Below are 18,083 nucleotides of genomic sequence, written 5' to 3'. Positions count from 1 at the left end.
TATTTAATCCTAGAAGATAATCTCCGAGAGATGAATAAATTTCTGCTCATGTATCTAGAGTAACAGTTGCATTTTGCAATGATTTTGAAACAGTATTTATTTGTTGCAAAATTTGATTCGATATTATCGTTTGTAAAGCATATTTAAAAGATTCCAATTTTGATACTAAATTTCCGGCCTCAGGTCTATGATTTATGTTTTAAAACCTTCACACTCATTGATTTTGACCAATCCTTCCATAAAATTTTTGTAGTTCTGCTGAATGGGTTTGACCAAGTCAGCATGAGCGCTCTACCGAGTATTCCATTATGATTTTAATGAACTACTTGCAAACTGTTCCTAAATACTCCACAACGTTATAGAAGCAGAGAAAAAATTGTACAGTTATTGAACAAAACCGAAAATTGATTTCCTCGATGCAGCAATCTACAGCAGCCTCTCCTACCAAGTTACGAGAACAACCTGACCATGTTAAGAATTTTGCCACCTTATTGAACTCCAAAATTCAGTTTTTATTCCTTTATATTTACCAGTCATATTGGTTGAGTTATCAAAAGACTGGCTTCTGCATGTTCAATTTTACGTTTAAAAAGTCCACGGTTGCATTTACTAAATTTTCCCCATCGTCATTTTCGGTGTGAATGAAGTTGACAGATCTTTCAATAGGCTCATTAGAAATTTACACTCAAATGAAATGTGCCTCAAGATCACACATAGTTGATATTTAAGACTCGCATCAGGTGTTGAATTTACTGATACTCCATAATGCTTAGATTTTAAAATATCGTCGCTGATTGATTGCAAAACTATTCTTGTCATCAATACGGTTAATTCAAAACATGTATTCTTTGAAAGTTATTTTGTTTTTACAGAACCACTGTCACCATAATTTTTTATGTGTTTGACCAATAAAGGATTAAACGGAGCAATGAACTCAAGCAGACCAATATAATTCCTGTTGCTCTTAGACCAAAATTTTTCACTTGAACCTCTAAAAGCTAAGTTTCTTTCAATCAATGTGCAAATAACAGCTATAATTCTTCTTACAAACTCTCTCCAGTAGTTTTTTTTCTTGGCGAATTTTGTTGAGAAGTTGATCATTTAAAAAAACCTTGTTATTTTTTCTGTGAAAGTATGCTAATGAAGCTTTTTTGTGGTCTGATAAGTGGTCATGCCCCTGAATTGATGCCCATGAATTTTTCCAATCTTTATATCCCGTTGAAGCTAAAGCACATTTTGAGGGTTCAAAAAGCTTGCAGACAATGCAGAATCACAACCTAATGCTGGGGAATATATGAGCCATTCTCTATTAAACGTTTTACCATTTACCTTTTTCCCCATTAACAAGCTTTTTGAACAGTATTGATCGCATTCTTGATACATCATTTTAGAGGATTTAAAGTCGTAATCTGCACTTTGACATTTAAATGGACCCTTCTCTATCCAAAATTGTATATCCTCATCTGAAAGAATTTCTCAAAAACCTGGATCACTTTTCCTATTCAATGGCAAATTGATAGAGAAATATAATCTCTCCTTATTGAGTTTCATTAATTGAGTCCTCTACAAAAACCAATATTTTTGCCTCTTTACTTATGCCACAGTTTGCAAGTTTAGCTAAAGTTAGTGAATTACCATTACATTCTGCTTTTAATAAAAAACTATTAAGTTTTCAATGCTTCTTTATGTTTTTTTCTTTCTTTTTGCAGCTCCTCTTTCATAGTTTCTTCCCATATCTGTTACAAGGTTCTGAAAGGAAACATATTTAATTAATTTAATTGCTAATGTTTACTAGCACTGATTTTACTTATAGATAACACTCCACTATTTTTTATTATTAAAATTAAGTAAAATAGCCTACATAAATAAGCGAAAGTTTGTTAAAAATAATCAGGAAAACAAACGTTAAAAATTTATGATTACTTTTTTCCCAGCGCACTTATTTACTTGCGTCTAAAATATCGCTTAACTTTAATGAAATTTAAAATTTAAAACAATTGCTTTCTTCAATTACTAAGATATTTTACTTAAAAGCGTGCAAAATTTTTCTTAATATAAGCGCATTCATTTTATTTAAAATCAAATATTTTAAAACATTATGCACAAATAATAAAAAACAAACTTATTAACTACCGTTTTTAATATCAATCTGGAAAATTAATCAATGCAAATAAATAATGTTTACTACTATGGTAAACTTTAATTAATTAGAAAACGCCCCTAATTATAGTTATTTTCTTGGTTTAATAAGTTGAACGAAATAATGCTAGAAAATAATATTTTAGAAGGTTCTTGGTTGAACTTTTAATTAAAAAACGTAATGTTATTAAAAAAATGTTAAATGTTAAATGAAATTGTTGAGTTGATCGTTCGTTAAAGCTATTATTTATAATAATGTACAAAATGTTGCAAAATGCTTTTTGTTTAATTTTCGTCCTAAAATATTTTTTTTTTTTTTAATCACGAAAATAAAAAAGTAAAATTTTTTACACAGTTACTTTCTAATGAAAATGTATGCACTTTCCAAAAATTAATATTTAATTTTGTCGCTATTTGATTTTGGGGCCCCTTTTTTTGCAGGGCCCTTAGGCCAAGGCGTATTTGGTTACTAGCAATATGTTTAATGATAATAGTGAAATTAAAGTGGGTAATATAAGGCTCAAAGAAGTTATTAATGTAAATATTATTAGACAACTTGAAAATAGTTGTATTTAAGTAAAAGAGATAGGTCTAGGCAAGATGAAATTAATCGTTAAGGAAATGTAAGAAATGAAAATTCTGGCAAGTAAGTTTTCTACTTAGCGAGCAGAAAACTTACTTGCCAGAATTAAGTGTCAACCAGTGTTCAGGTCTGTTAATTTTATTTTACTTAAGAAAATTTAGAACAAAGCAAAGTATTAATTTTACTATTTATTGTAAAAATTAATTGCAGTTTTGAATTTAAATGATTTTAATTTTCCTTACAATTTCAAACATAATTATGTTCTTTTTTTTTTTAGTTGCCATTGTCATCACTTGATTAGTGTGCTTACTGTTGAAACATGGTTTTGATTTTGTAAATTTAATATAATATGAAATTTACTCTATTAATCATTAGTCAACAGTTTGAGAGAAGCTGGAGCTTAATTAAGAAATGCTGGAAGTTAAAACAAGAGTAAAAATAATTTTGTTTACTGGTAACATAATAAAACCAGTTACTACTATTTATTGCGTGTTTTTTTACTTTTTTTAACATGCTGGTTTGACAACACTTTCTTTCTCTCCCATAAAATTATAGTTGTAGTTGATATTGTTATTACTACGTTAAAAATTTATTTTTACTTTTATGATTTTTATGATTACTCCCTCTCTCTCTCAGATGAGAGAGAGAGTTAATAAAAAAAAATTTAATAACTCGGTTGACAGTATTATGTGTTTACAACTATTTTATGCTATGCGCTATTGTTGCTGTGTTTTGTGTTGATAGACCTACGCTGTTATAGGTATTTTTTATATTTTCTGTTATATTATTATCCTAATTCTACTAACAGTAAAATACAAATAATACTTTTTTAACTAAAAATTGTAACTTTTTTTTATCTCTTTTTTTATGTTTTTGCAGGCTTTACTTGACTTCCTTTTTCTGGTACTTGTGTTGTAACAGATTTTAAAAAGAACTTAACTGATGTTAATGTGGTTTTTTTGTCGTTAACTATAAGCAATGATATTGCTGATAGGAGTCAAATAAAATATTATTTATAGATAAATTTGGATTTAATTTTTTAAATAGTATATCAAGTTATTAATGTGTTTTTCTTATTAATGATTTGTTACTCATAACTCCTATTAAGGGTTGCTTACTGCTAGTTTTTTTTTATTATTGGTACTGTTGTAAATTTCTACTGTTATGATTATAGTTGTAGTTGTTATTGTTATTACTACTGTTATTATTGCAATGATTATTACTGTAGTGTTACACAGGCAACAAAAATATTTTTCTTTCTGGTGCCGAGCAAACAATTTGTTTTTTATATAGCATTTCTCATTCTGATTTTAAATATGGAACTCATTTTTCACAATCCCCTCAAGTTGTAAATATAGTTGTTAACATTTATAGCATTTGCACTTAAATTAAAGTGCATAAGCGAATTTAAAAAATCGCAAAAAAAATTATATAGTTGGGTCAATAATGGTACCAACGCTAGCCAACTGTTTTATTACTGTTAGACCGTTAATGTACCATTAACGGCCCAACACTTAGCCAACAGTTCGTAAAACAGTTGGCTAAGAGTATGTAAAAGCGTTACGTTTTTTTCACGGTACCGACTAAATAGCCAACTGTTGGCCTAACTGTAACTAATAGTTGGTTATTAGGATCGGGCCAACTATTTACCAACTGTTCAATGTTTACTTGGGCGTTATAACTTTATAATTTGTTGCCAAAACTTTTAATGCCTTTGTAGAGTTATCAATGAAAAGCCTTATTATAAGATAATCTTATAATAATTTGGTAGTGAAATAAAAGCACATATTATAGTTAAATATAATCTATGCCTATATAATATTAAAAATCTGTTGATAATTAAAGCTTTTGTATAAAAATAGATTTAGAAAAGTAACTTTATTACTTTGTCAGAAAATTTTTTTTACTTTTTTTAAAGAGTAAAGTCACTAATTACTAAAATGCTAATTTAGCAAGTTGTATAATTCTAGTTCAACAGTCTGTTTTGTATATTCATAAAGTTCTAATTTTTTATGCATTTAAAACCAAAAGCAAGGCTGCAGAGTCCTAACCTTTAGAGTATATTACTCATATATACAATAAACAGCATATTATATACACACATACCTATTGATAGAGATTATAATTCTCACTTTAAAGTGTAGTCTCTATCAATAGGTATGTATGCGAATTATGTGCTGTTTAATGTTTATATATATAAGATATATGTACAATGATCATATATTAGACGTGTAATATACGTTTGAATATAGACATATTATGGACGTTTGTTTTTTACGTTAATCTGGATTTCTGAACTGAAAATTGACCAAATCTGAACGTTTTATCGAAACGTTGTTTTGACGTTTGATAGACCTTTGTGTGTAAACGTATAAACGTTTTTTTAGACTAAATCTAAACGCTTTATATACGTCAATTAGGCTAGATTTAAACGTAAATTATACAAAATCTAAACGTATAATAATCATACAATAGACGTCTACAATAAGTCTGATTATACAATACTGCTCAAAAATTTAGCACACATTAGATTTATGTTGCGTTTTTTTCTTAAAAAATGAAATAAAGGTAAAAAACAAGAAATTCAAGGATTTTTAAAAAAAGAAACATATTTACTTGACATATTTAATTACATTAAGGAAAAAAAAACAACAAAAAAGAAAATGTCTATCAATAAATATCTTTAATAAAAGTTAGTATATAAAAAAAAAGTTAAAAAAAGCTGCTCTTAAGTATAGGACACACCTGTATTTAAGCTTGCTTTAATAGCAAGATCAATAAGGGATTTGTCCACCTTTGTTCTTTATGCATAGTTAACATCTTCTTTTAATCGAATCATAAAGTTTTTGACAATAAATAGTTAATAAGCTGTCAAACGACTCTTTCAAACTTTCCCTAAGATGTTCAGCTGATGTTACGGGATCTTTGGAAGGTTTGCGGTCCAGTACAGTCTATATGTTTTCGATTGGATTTAGGTCAGGTAATCTAGCTGGCGTATGAAGTACCTTAATATTGTCTTCTTGAAACCAATTAGTCACCGTTTTTAGCTTGTGACAAGGAGCGTTGCTTTATTGAACCTTCCACTCCTACTCATTGCTAAAAAAGATGTCTCAAGTCGGTAATAAATGATTTTCAAGCGTTTTTATATATTTATGTTAATCCATACGACCATCGTATAAGTAGCAGAAACCTGGGCTGTCATAAGTGATGCAACCCCTTTACCTAGCTAATCTTCACCACCTTGTAGTCGCGGCACAATGAAGCGACTATAAAACATCTAATTAAAGTGTCTTCAGATAATCACTCTGTTCTTTCGGTTAATAACTGTAGAGTTGGATTCGTCACAAAATATTATTCTTCTTAGTTCATAATTAGTCATTTTTAAAATAGCTCTACTAAATTTAATACGTTTTAACCGATCAGTTGGTTTAAGAAGTGGTTAACTGGCAGCAACGTAGCAACAAAGTTTTTGATCAATCAATCTTCTATTTACAGTTTGTCTTGAGATATGGTTTTTTAGAGCCAATTTTACTTCTCGTGCAATCTCTTTGGATTGAGCATTTAGGGTTTTTTCTTGCAATTCTATAGATACTATTATCATTGGTGATAATAGTATTTATAGAATTTCAAGAAAAAATCCTAAACACTCTACTTCTTATTCTAGGTTATCCAGATCGGCTTTTGTCTGCAGTAGTACCAGTTTTTCAAATTTCTGATTTGTGCTCAGTTCCCAGTAGAGTTCGAGCTATATCAGAACTGTTGAAATCACTAAGATTTAGTCCTACAATACGCTGTTTTTCTTTAGAGCTAATTGATTTTTTTCCCATTTTCTTGGTCAAATTATTGTCAAAATTTAAGCGAAAAATACGAAGTTTATTTCAATGAGTTAATAGATACTTTATATATCTTAGAAACGTTTTTACTTTTTAGTAAAAGTTTGACATCAAAAAGTAAAAAGTGGCAGTTAAAAGACAATAAGAGTGCAAGTGTGCTAAACTAATGAGCGGCTTTTTTACACCGCTTTAATGAGCGGTCTCTATTTAAAATAAAAATAGATGGTTCAAATAATGTAATTTTGTTCTGCTTTTTTTTATAACGTTTGTTTTAATTAAATGTAAATTAAAAAGATAGTACAGGCATGCGAAGTTTAACGCCTAAAAATTCAATTAAAAGAAGAAAAATAAAACTCAAATCTAATGTGTGCTAAGTTCTTGAGCAGTATTTTAGATAATTGTTGAGCATTTGTTTTAAACGTTAATCTGGATTTCATTCTAAACGGATAATCGACTAAATTAGACTGTTTTGCCGAAACGTTATTTTGACGTTTAATAGACGTTTCTGTATTTACTGGACGTACTTTTTCTGATTTTAAATATTGCATTAGACTTTCATTAGGCAAAAAACTGAATCCAAGAATTGGCTTGGTCTTCTACTCACAACTTTTTGAAGCTATAAATATAGACTATAATTTAAAAAATTATTGGTAAAAATTTGTTGATGATATTATTGAATAGATAACGTTTAATCTTTAGGAAAATGAATTGGAATTCAAAGATGATATCAAGCAAAAAAATTGAGTTTTATTACAAGACAATTTAAACTACTTGTAACAAGCTTTTCCGTAGCTGAATATTGCTTTGGTGTTGAGTCTTTTTATAACTGCAACATCAACATCATAATTTTTTAGCGCTTCCATGTAAACAAAACAGTCAATAATTTCTGCCACAATTATTGATCTGGTATAACAAAAATATATAAAAATACTTTTTTGATGGTTACTGAGGTGAAAATCAGACCATCAGTTGCTTATTCAGGCGAACACGGAACTGTTTTATATGGGATAGAAAAAAATGAACCAGAATCTAAAGCACCTTTCTGCCATTTGTGATGATAAAATGTTAACATGGTAAGCCTATTTTTAAGATTTCTATTATACCTGTATACAAACTAACACGATTGTATCAAATCAGTGTTTCAAGAAAAGGTGCAATTACAGTTGAAAAAAGTTATTTTTTTAGTTGCTTATTTTTACGATTGTATAATCAATCAGCAATTATGCAAATTTTTCAAAATAATTACTGACTATCATATTGTATAACAAGAATACTTAATAAAAAAGTAGTAGCTGCTCTGATACTAAAAGGATCTCAAGAAATATACTCTTTTAACCAGCAGGTTGTGTTTGATGGAGTATTGTTAATGTTTCTGCAAAAGGGTAGAATATTAGACTAAGAGACCAATCTGTGCAAGATAAAATCTCAAATAAGCTGCATTTTTTTTAGAGCAATTTCAATCTATAAAATCAGGGCGTGGACCCAAACTAATTTAATTTGTTACTGATGATAACAAAATAGCGCTTTTGTAAACCACTTAAAGGTTAATAGTTATTTGCATGCATTCGTTTTCAGTCGGTTTTGATTATATTATGCTTCATAAGCTTCAAAGTGACAGAATTGAAGGAGAATTTTCTGATTACAAACAATTACCAGAAGCAAGTGCATTATGGGGTCAGTTTTTCCACATTTAGAAAGCGTTTAACTTGATTTGCTGCAACGTTTTATAACTATTATATTATAGTATAATTATTGGAATTAGGACAACCTAATAAAAAAGATCAAACATGTTAAGGTCAAATTGGTTTTGAAGATGCAACCTCAATTAAATCTTGCATTTATGATGCAACAATTTTGGAAATTGAAGAGAACTTTGCTGTCTATGAGGAATGGTGGTTAAAGAAAAAATGCGAGAATGTATTGATCCTAATAGCTGAAATTAAAGACTTCGTTAAAGAGATTACACGAGGATAAATAAAGTTCCTCATGAATGTAATTATCAGGTGTTTAGATTTGGGTTATGCTTTGTAAAAAAAGACAAAAAAGTTCTGTCTTTATTTTGAGTTAACATTAAAAAATATTTTTAAGGCGTTTGGCAAATGCTCTTTTGCGTGTAATTCAGAATATGAATAATAAAAAAGCAACAAATGCATGTTTTTGAATCTTAACTTTTTATTTTTATTGTATAACATGCGCTGAGTGCTGCTACATTGACATTCTCTAAGCCTGCTTCTGCAAAGGGGTTTGCTACATCGACTCTCTTATAGCCTGCTGTTACAAGAATATATATATATATATATATATATATATATATATATATAAATTATGTTAGTGTATTTTACAAATAGAGTGCTCAATGTTCTTAAAGAACAGAGCAATAATTAATTAGTAAAAAACACTTATCTAACTTTTATCTTCGACTTGAAGTTTCAACATTGCTGGATCATCAGGAAGAGTTACTAAATCTCTAAAAACATTCAATTTATAGAAAAAAACATTTTTCAGGAAGTTATAAATTATTATAAAAAATTTTTAATTACTATGTTTTTTTTTTGTTTTTTTTTTGTTAACGGGAAGTTACAGAAAGTAATTATGAAATAATTTTCTTTGGAATGGGGATAGTTTAATTTGGTCATTTGTTTTTATAATTTTTTAAGAGGTCTTTATTTTCGTGCCTACATTTAGAAATTAATTCAGATTTTTTATTTAATAAATTTTCTTGACTTAAATGAGTAACTATTTCAAATTTTTCTTGCAAACATAGCATACATTTTTTGGAAATGTTATTATAGGCAGGGGCAGATTTTAGAATAGACCATTGTAAATTAAAATTTTTATTTTTTTCTTTTAAATTCCAATTATATTTTGACAGCATAGTCTCTTTTGAATATTTTTTGTGTTTAAACGATTGTTTGTGGTTGGCATAACGTTTTTTCCATTCCCCTCGGTTAAGCCAATATATTGTTTATCAGGGTTGTTTTTTGAGGAAACAATGCACTTGTAAATTACATTTTTCGAAAGGCATTTTCCATTTAGAGGGAAAATGGAAAAAGAAAATCTTTAAATGGAAAAATGGAAAAAAAAATCTCTAAATGGAAAAATGCCTTTCGAAAAATGTAATTTACAAGTGCATTGTTTCCTCAAAAAACAACCCTGATAAACAATATATTGGCTTAACCGAGGGGAATGGAAAAAACGTTATGCCAACCACAAACAATCGTTTAAACACAAAAAATATTCAAAAGAGACTATGCTGTCAAAATATAATTGGAATTTAAAAGAAAAAAATAAAAATTTTAATTTACAATGGTCTATTCTAAAATCTGCCCCTGCCTATAATAACATTTCCAAAAAATGTATGCTATGTTTGCAAGAAAAAATTGAAATAGTTACTCATTTAAGTCAAGAAAATTTATTAAATAAAAAATCTGAATTAATTTCTAAATGTAGGCACGAAAATAAAGACCTCTTAAAAAATTATAAAAACAAATGACCAAATTAAACTATCCCCATTCCAAAGAAAATTATTTCATAATTACTTGTAACTTCCCGTGAACAAAAAAAAAAAAAAAAAAATATGGTAAATAAAAACTCTTTATAATAATTTATAACCTCCTGAAAAATATTTTTTTCTATAAATTGAATTTTTTTTGAGATTTAGTAACTCTTCCTGATGATCCAGCAATGGTGAAACTTCAAGTCGAAGATAAAAGTTAGATAAGTGTTTTTTACTAATTAATTATATTTATATATATATATATATATATATATTTTTTTTTTTTTATAAATATATATATATATATATATATATATATATTTATATATATGTATAAATATACATATATATATATATATATATATATATATATACATATATAATATATATATATATGTATATATATTTATATATATATATATATATATATATATATATATATATATATATATATATATATATATATATATATATATATATATATATATATATATATATATATATATATATGTATATGTATATATAATATATATATATATATATATATATATATATATATATATATATATATATATATATAAAATTTAATCTTCTCGCTAATATTTGTAGCAAAACAAAATACATAGCAAAAACACTTTTGATTTTAAAAATAAAATTTTAAATTTTTCCCATTTAACACATATTTTATACAGGATCGTTTAAAATACACCCCGCAAACTCAACTTATGCTAAAGATGTAATTACTTATAGACGTTTGTACCTAACGCTATACAAGTGGTGGAATAAGAAGACGATGTAATTTTAGCAAACACAAACTATCAAGAGAGGGAGGGTCATTGCAAATCTAAACTCGAACTGTCAAGTATGCATTATGTTCCACTTGGATTATTCAAAGTAAAACAGTTTAAAAACTGTTTTATTTAAACTTTTTGCATATATGTTATTTTATTTTAAAAAATTAAAAAGATTAATACAGAAAGTAAGTAAAGAAAAGTACGATTCATTAAAATTTTTTTCCCTATTTTTTTTTTTTGCTACAAATATATGCGGCAAGATTAAAAAAATTTAAAACTTAAATTTTAAATTCACTAATTTAAAACTACATAGCACTACTTGTAGGCTGAGAAGGCGGAACCGGTGATTAAACTTGCAATCCTGCTGTTATAGGCAATATAAACTTCTGAAATTTAGTAGAGCTCTAACCAACTGAGCTATCCTGACTTATATACTGCTAATACAGATATTTTAAATTTCCATATAACATATTGGTTTATGGTTGCATTATGTTATATTTGATGCTATGCAATATGCAGTAGTTTTTATAAATTTAGATGCACTCATATTTGAGAATAGAAATTTTTAGTTTTATAACTATAAAACAATAACGAAAAAAGATTTCGGTTTAGCTTTTTTTCTATTTATTAGATAAATACATAGAAAATACAAAATTTAAAAAATATATACAAAAAAAATATAAATAATAAGTAATAATTAGGTACAACTACATGGAATTAAAAAATAAGATATAAAAAATTATTCATAAATTTAGACGCACGATACATTAGCTGGCCTAATTTTGGCGTGATTTATATTAATTTTTGTTTTAATAGAACTATGAACTCTTCTAGGTATAGACTCAAAGAGATTTTGCACATCGCTTCTGGGACCCTATACCAGGTCTCCTTAAGGACGTCTTTCAGCTGGCCAAATGTGGAAATTGAACCTTTGCCAATTCACGGTTAATCTTAGCCCAATTGTTTTCAAATCAAGTGAGTATGAAGGCCACAATGTTTTCTTGATATTATTATTGGTGAACCACTCCTTTGTATAGTATGCAGTATGTGCAGTAACGCATAAGCAGGTCAATCGATTTAATTAGGTTGTTTTCCAATACTTCTAAGTATATTCTTATTTTTTTTTTTATTTCATTTCCATTTTCACAACTACATATTAGTTAAATTTTTTTCACATCGTAATATAAGAAAAATATATTTCCGTTACAAAAGATTATATTTAACCAAATACTGGTAAAATACATTTAACAGAAAAAATAACACTCAGTTAAAAAATAAGAAAAAAATGAAGACAAAAAAAAATTTAGGAAGCATTATTTGAACATATTATGAAGGACTTGTTAATATAAATTTTATTGTTATAGGGAATTCGTAGAAGACTAAATAAGTCTTAACATCGAGAACCTTGGTTATTACGCAAGATACACATAAACATTGTGATTCTTAGGCACAAATATTTTAAATATTGTGATAAATTTTTTGTTTTTGTTTTTTCTAGTTGAATTATGATTTGTGTGTGTGTTTTAATTTTTTTGCTTTTTTATTTTTTGTTTTATTTATTTATTTATTTTTAATGTTTCTTAGTTATATATATATAAATCAGACTTTTCTCACATTGTAGATTGTTTTAGTTCAAATTTTGTTCAAATTTTTATTTATCATGTGATCTAGAACAATTCTATGTAATTATCTATATAAAGAACAAGATTTTTTAGTTTTGAAAGAAAATATATTGTCAGGAAGAGAATTAATTTTTTATATAAATAGGGGCCGCGATAAGAGATAGAGAATTGAGAGTTTTTTGTTTTTTTTCGGGGTACGATAAAGTTACCAAATGCTCTAGTGTTAAACTTATTGGTAATAAAATTAAAGTAGTTTTTTTGAAACGTAAAGGTACTGATCCCAATTTATATTTTAGCATAAATAGTATAATAGCATAGATATTGATTTAATAGAGGTTTAGCGCTTTCATTTCTTTTAATAGAGGTTTAACATGTGTATGTTTGTTTTTATGATATATAATTCTAGAAGCATGTTTCTGCTGTCGATAAAGAGACATTAATTTCGTTTTGTATGTGCTTCCCCAAGCAATGTTAGCGTATGAAAGATGGCTATGCATAAATGAAAAGTAAAGAATTTTTAAACTTTTTTGTGATAGAAATGGTCTAAAATATCTAAAAATCTTGCTTTACTTGAAAAGTAAAGCAAGATTTTCAGATATTTTAGTGTTAATGGCCTATATTTGGGCTGCCCAGGAAACATTTTTGTCTAACCACTCCAAGAAATTTATTTGTTTGGTTTTTCTTTCAATATTGTTGAAATCGATATTTAGAGAGGAAAGAATTGATGGAAGTGCCTTTTTTTGTTGCTTTGAATGAAATAAAATATGTTTAGTTTTTTATACGTTTATTGATAGCTTATTAGCACTGAACCATGTTTTAAGTTGTTGAAGCTCAAGGTTGACTATGTCAAAAAGGTCATTGATAAAAGAAGAAGAATAAAACAGAATTTTCTGCGAACATAATGCAATCAAGATATGTAGCTTTAGGAAGGTTGTTAATGTATATAAGAAACAACAAGGGGGAAAGAATTAATCCCTGTGGAACCCCACATTTTATTTTTAATAGCTTTAATAGCTTTGAATTAGAAATATTGTCAATTATGACACATTGTTGTCTATTGTTTAAATAACTGGTGAACCATTTAATAGTTTTGTTTTTTATACCATATTTTTTCATTTTTTCAATCAGATTTTTATGGTTGACTGTATCGAAAGCTTTTGTAAGGTCAATAAAGACTCCCAATACAAACTGTCTTTTATCAAAAGATGAGCTAATGTTGTTCATGATGTCTACGATTCCATGTTCCGTTGAATGATTTGTAAGAAAACCGTACTGATATTCACTTAAAATTTTGTTTTCTGATAGATAATTATACAGGCTATTGTAAATTAATCGTTAAAGAAGCTTGGAGAATACTGGAAGAATTGAGATAGGTCTGTATTGTTAATGATGCCGTGTCTCTAGTTTTTAATATTAGTAAAATTTTCGCTATCTTTAATTTTTCAGGAACAACTCCAGTTCGAATTGATGAGTTCAAAATAAAAAAGAGGATCTTTCTGGATTTGATTCTTCCGGTGTATGTTTGGCACATACTAACACCTTTGTAATTGAAGCATGATTAGATTCCTATTGATCCTCCTCCACTTTGTACAGTCGGTCTAATGTACCTAACGTAATACATTTCGTGAGCCATTCTTTTGATTGTGATGTTAGACTTGCAATTGATAAGCTCAAAGTTACTCTCATCTTTCCACATAATGTTTTTCAGTTGTTATATTGTCCAAAACCGTCTTTCAAGACACTATATTAGTCTTCTTTGTTTATCATATGGTCGCAGGAGCGGTTTCTTCAAAGCAGAGTAGACTCCAATCTTGTATTTGATAAGTATTCAGACTGTGCATTGAGAATTAAATGAATTTTGCGTTGTATTGAATTCTGTGGTCAATTCTATGTAACTAATTCTTGAACTAGCTCTGGCAGCTCTAAAAAAGACACTATTCCTTTCTGGTGGTTGACAAGGGTCTACCTAGCCTCGTTTTCTTACTGGCACCACCAGTAAAAAAAAAGTTTTGCTTCGTTGTCCGAGCACGATTCTCAGAAACTCCAGTTAACCTGGCGATATCTCTATTACTTTTGGTTCCTTCTTTAATGTGAGCAATAATTTGCCATCTTTCACCTTGAGTGATACGTCTTTGGCCCATTTTGCGCGTATTTTTAGGCCAAAACTTTTATACTTTTGTTTGTTTATTAGATAATGATTGAGTAATTCCAGGTAAGTCATATTTATTTAAGGTTTTTTAACAAAATCAAATAATCTATAAATGAGAGTTAATAAGAAATATAGGAAAAAAACTACTAATAACTATCAATTAACAAGATATAAGACTTTTTTGACTAAGCTCTCAATTTATGAATAAAATAAAATCAAGCTTATCAATTAACTTTTTTGTGTTAATTGGTATAGAATGAGTAATAAACATCCTGTAAAAAAAAAATAAGGTACTCTATAAAAGAGTTTCACTTCCTCTCTTAAATTATATATCAAATGTAGCGGTTGCACTTTTATTTTATGTTTATTTCAAGTATTTTCTTACACATATGTAAAAAAAAAAATGATTGCGTTTAAGTTTATGAAAACCACTGTATCTGAGCTTTTTTAAAAAACCCGCTTGAAAAGTGATGTTTAGTAGCAATCATTATAAGAGTTTATAACAATTTGTTATTCTATTAAATGCGGAACTTTAATAAATCAGTGGCTTAATGCGCTCTCATCGGTATCGTGTTTAGAGTGTTGAATTCTGCCCCTAAACTCAATACATTTACACTTTTTTTAATTTAGTCGTATAAAGTAACCAAAAAAAAAAAAAAAAATATTAGCGATAATTGTCTCTTTTGCAACACATTTTAAAGTAGCAGGTATATCTTTTTTTTTGAGATCCTCGACATCTTATTAAGACTAGTTACCTAGGCACATTAATAATAAAAGTATCTCTATCATGACAGAGGCGCAACTACTTTGACCACTGCATTTTGTTGCTTTATGGAAATTTTAGGCATTTTTAAAATTTCTTAGTAAATCTATATATGCTATGTTTACATTTATAAAGAATTTAAAAAGATTTTTTTTTTATTTAAAAACTTCGAAGAGTTTTTTTTAAGAAAGAAATTGTGGCAATTGTAGAATTTAAACCACGGAATTCATTATCGGAAGCGCAGCAAGCTAACAAATTGGGCTACTAAACAGACATTAAAGGTTATAATAATATTTAACAAAAAAAAGACTCTCTACCTGCAGATAAATGCTATAAAACAATCCTAATGAGATATTGCTGAAATGTAGTTTTCAAGTAAAAGTAAAACTGTAAAATGTGACATACGTTTGAGCATTACATATCTTAAAGTTTACATATATTAGATATTTGAATACATATACTTACTCACAGTAATACAAAAACAACAAACTCTAACTATATCTACAATATTTTAACAACTTATGTTAAACTATTTCCCTAATGTTGGACATACATTCAAAATATCTCAATCATAAAGTCATTGCACACAATATCTAATGAAGTTTTTTTCTAAATCTTTTTCAATAAGTCTACGAATATCTACTAAAATCTCGAAAGTTAATAACTCCTTTGACTCTATTAAATCGCCAGGACCAAAAAGCATATCTGTATAACTACTTAAAACAAAAAACTCTAAAGTTTTTTATAATCTCGAATAGTGTTTTTTCAAATATATCAATACCACTTTTCAAAACGGGTAAAGTTGCTTCTATCTTGGAAACTGATTATAAACTTAGTTTGAAAAGTTACAAGCTAAAATTTCTTTTCATGTTTAAATGCTGCATCATTATTAACCTTTGAAAGGCCTTATATACATTCAGTATTTCAAAGTGCTTTTTTAGGGAAACATTTTGATATTACTGAAATTCTATTTGAAAAAAGTTTTAACTATGATAACAGAGCATTGTTAATATTACGGTTTAAATCAATTCTTACTGGTAAAAAACAATCTGAATCTTCTAATTGGGCAAACTGAAACACAAAAAAAGGCACTAGTAGTTCTTCTTGTATTTGCTAACCGCTTTTTTAATTTATATTAATGATATGTGTAAAGCCTTAAAACTCTGCAATATATAATAAAACAGCGTTTATTTTTATCTATAAAAATAAAGAAAAAAAACTTACTCAATTAATAACCAAGTAAATTGAATATTCAACTGAGGTTGGCAGTAAAAGTTGCTTTCTAAAAACATAAAAAAACTGATGCTTTTTGAATATAATTTGTATTGTTTAGTTATTTAAGTAAAATTTTTTAAACCACATTCTAAAAAAAGCATTTTTAATAAAAAATAGTATTTAAAATTACCGTTAAATAAAATTTTTTAATAGTTTTATATTGCGTATCTTGTAAAAATTTGCTTTGAATTTTTTTGTTTCAATTGCTGATTGAAACTACTAAAATTACCTTTTAAATCTAAATTTATAGTTAATAAAGATTTATTTTTATTAATTAATGTGACAAATTATTATAACTAAATAAAAAATAAAAATGGGAAAGAAAATTGTGAAAACTTACAAAAAGTAATATTTAATGAAAATAGATAGCAAATATTGATCAGTACTAAATTGTCTCTTTGGTTACTTATGTTTTTGATTTTTAACAACATAAGTAACAAAGTTTCTTAACTTATACACAGTATTAGTTGAGCCAGGATACGGTAGGATTTAAATTATTATCTTTTTACAAATCTTTATCAACGTGGTTTCACAGTGACTTTTATCAATAGCATAATAGCAAACAAAAACCAATTGATTAAGCTACAATATAGTTTCCTAATAAATAATTTTTTAAATTAAATCTAACATTATGGTTTTTTTCCCTGAATCCCAACGTCGCAGTTTTCTGCGAAGCAGACTTTTTTGAAAGGATGTTTTGCGAAAAAAAAGGTAAGTATAAACGCATATATGATTTAGTTTGCTCCATGTCTGGAAGTTAGGTATCTTTAAAAAAACCGAAAGGAAGCTAAAAACGTGAAAATATTTATAGTAAGATAAACTAATCGCTTGCGAATGGGTTATAAAGATACCAAGTCTTGTAAACAAGAGTTACGTTAGGCTAATGTGTTTACATACATATTTTATGATAAATTGATAGTTATTGTATAACGCATATGTGATAAAACGTTAAAACAATGTTGCGTTTTGCGCTGGTCCAGCATCAACCACATACATTTATATAATTTTGGTTACAAACGCGATATTGCAAACTACCAAAAAACATCGTTGGCTTAACGTTGTACTTTTAGTCAGCATTGTGTAATGTTTTATGTTGATTTAACATCGTATTTAGCGTTGGCAAAACGTTGTATTTTTAGTTTATTCAACGTTAAATTTTAGGTTTGCTTAACTTTATATTTAACTTTTTTTGGAATTTAATTTATTTATTTTTTATTTTAGAATATATATATATATATATATATATATATATATATATATATATATATATATATATATATATATATATATAAATATATATATATATATATATATATATATATATATATATATATATATATATATATATATATATATATATATATATATATATATATATATATATATATATATATATATATAAATATGTATATGTATGTATATAGGGTAG

At 27.1% G+C, this 18,083-nt stretch overlaps 1 protein-coding gene across 1 annotated transcript in view; it reads right to left on the bottom strand.

Annotated features, from left to right (window-relative positions):
• The window catches only part of LOC136091427 (uncharacterized), a 139,405-nt gene that overhangs the window by 42,467 nt on the left and 78,855 nt on the right, over positions 1–18,083 (bottom strand). Inside the window, exon 4 of the mRNA XM_065819005.1 lies at positions 16,604–16,661. Within this exon, the coding sequence (XP_065675077.1) occupies positions 16,604–16,661 (58 nt within the window). The remainder of the gene's footprint in view (positions 1–16,603; positions 16,662–18,083) is intronic.

This window comes from Hydra vulgaris, chromosome 15 (genome assembly GCF_038396675.1).
Source record: "Hydra vulgaris chromosome 15, alternate assembly HydraT2T_AEP".
In the NCBI taxonomy this organism is placed as follows: domain Eukaryota; kingdom Metazoa; phylum Cnidaria; class Hydrozoa; order Anthoathecata; family Hydridae; genus Hydra; species Hydra vulgaris.
The sequence above is the reverse complement of the archived record's forward strand: the minus strand, read 5'-3'. Positions and strand labels throughout refer to the sequence as shown.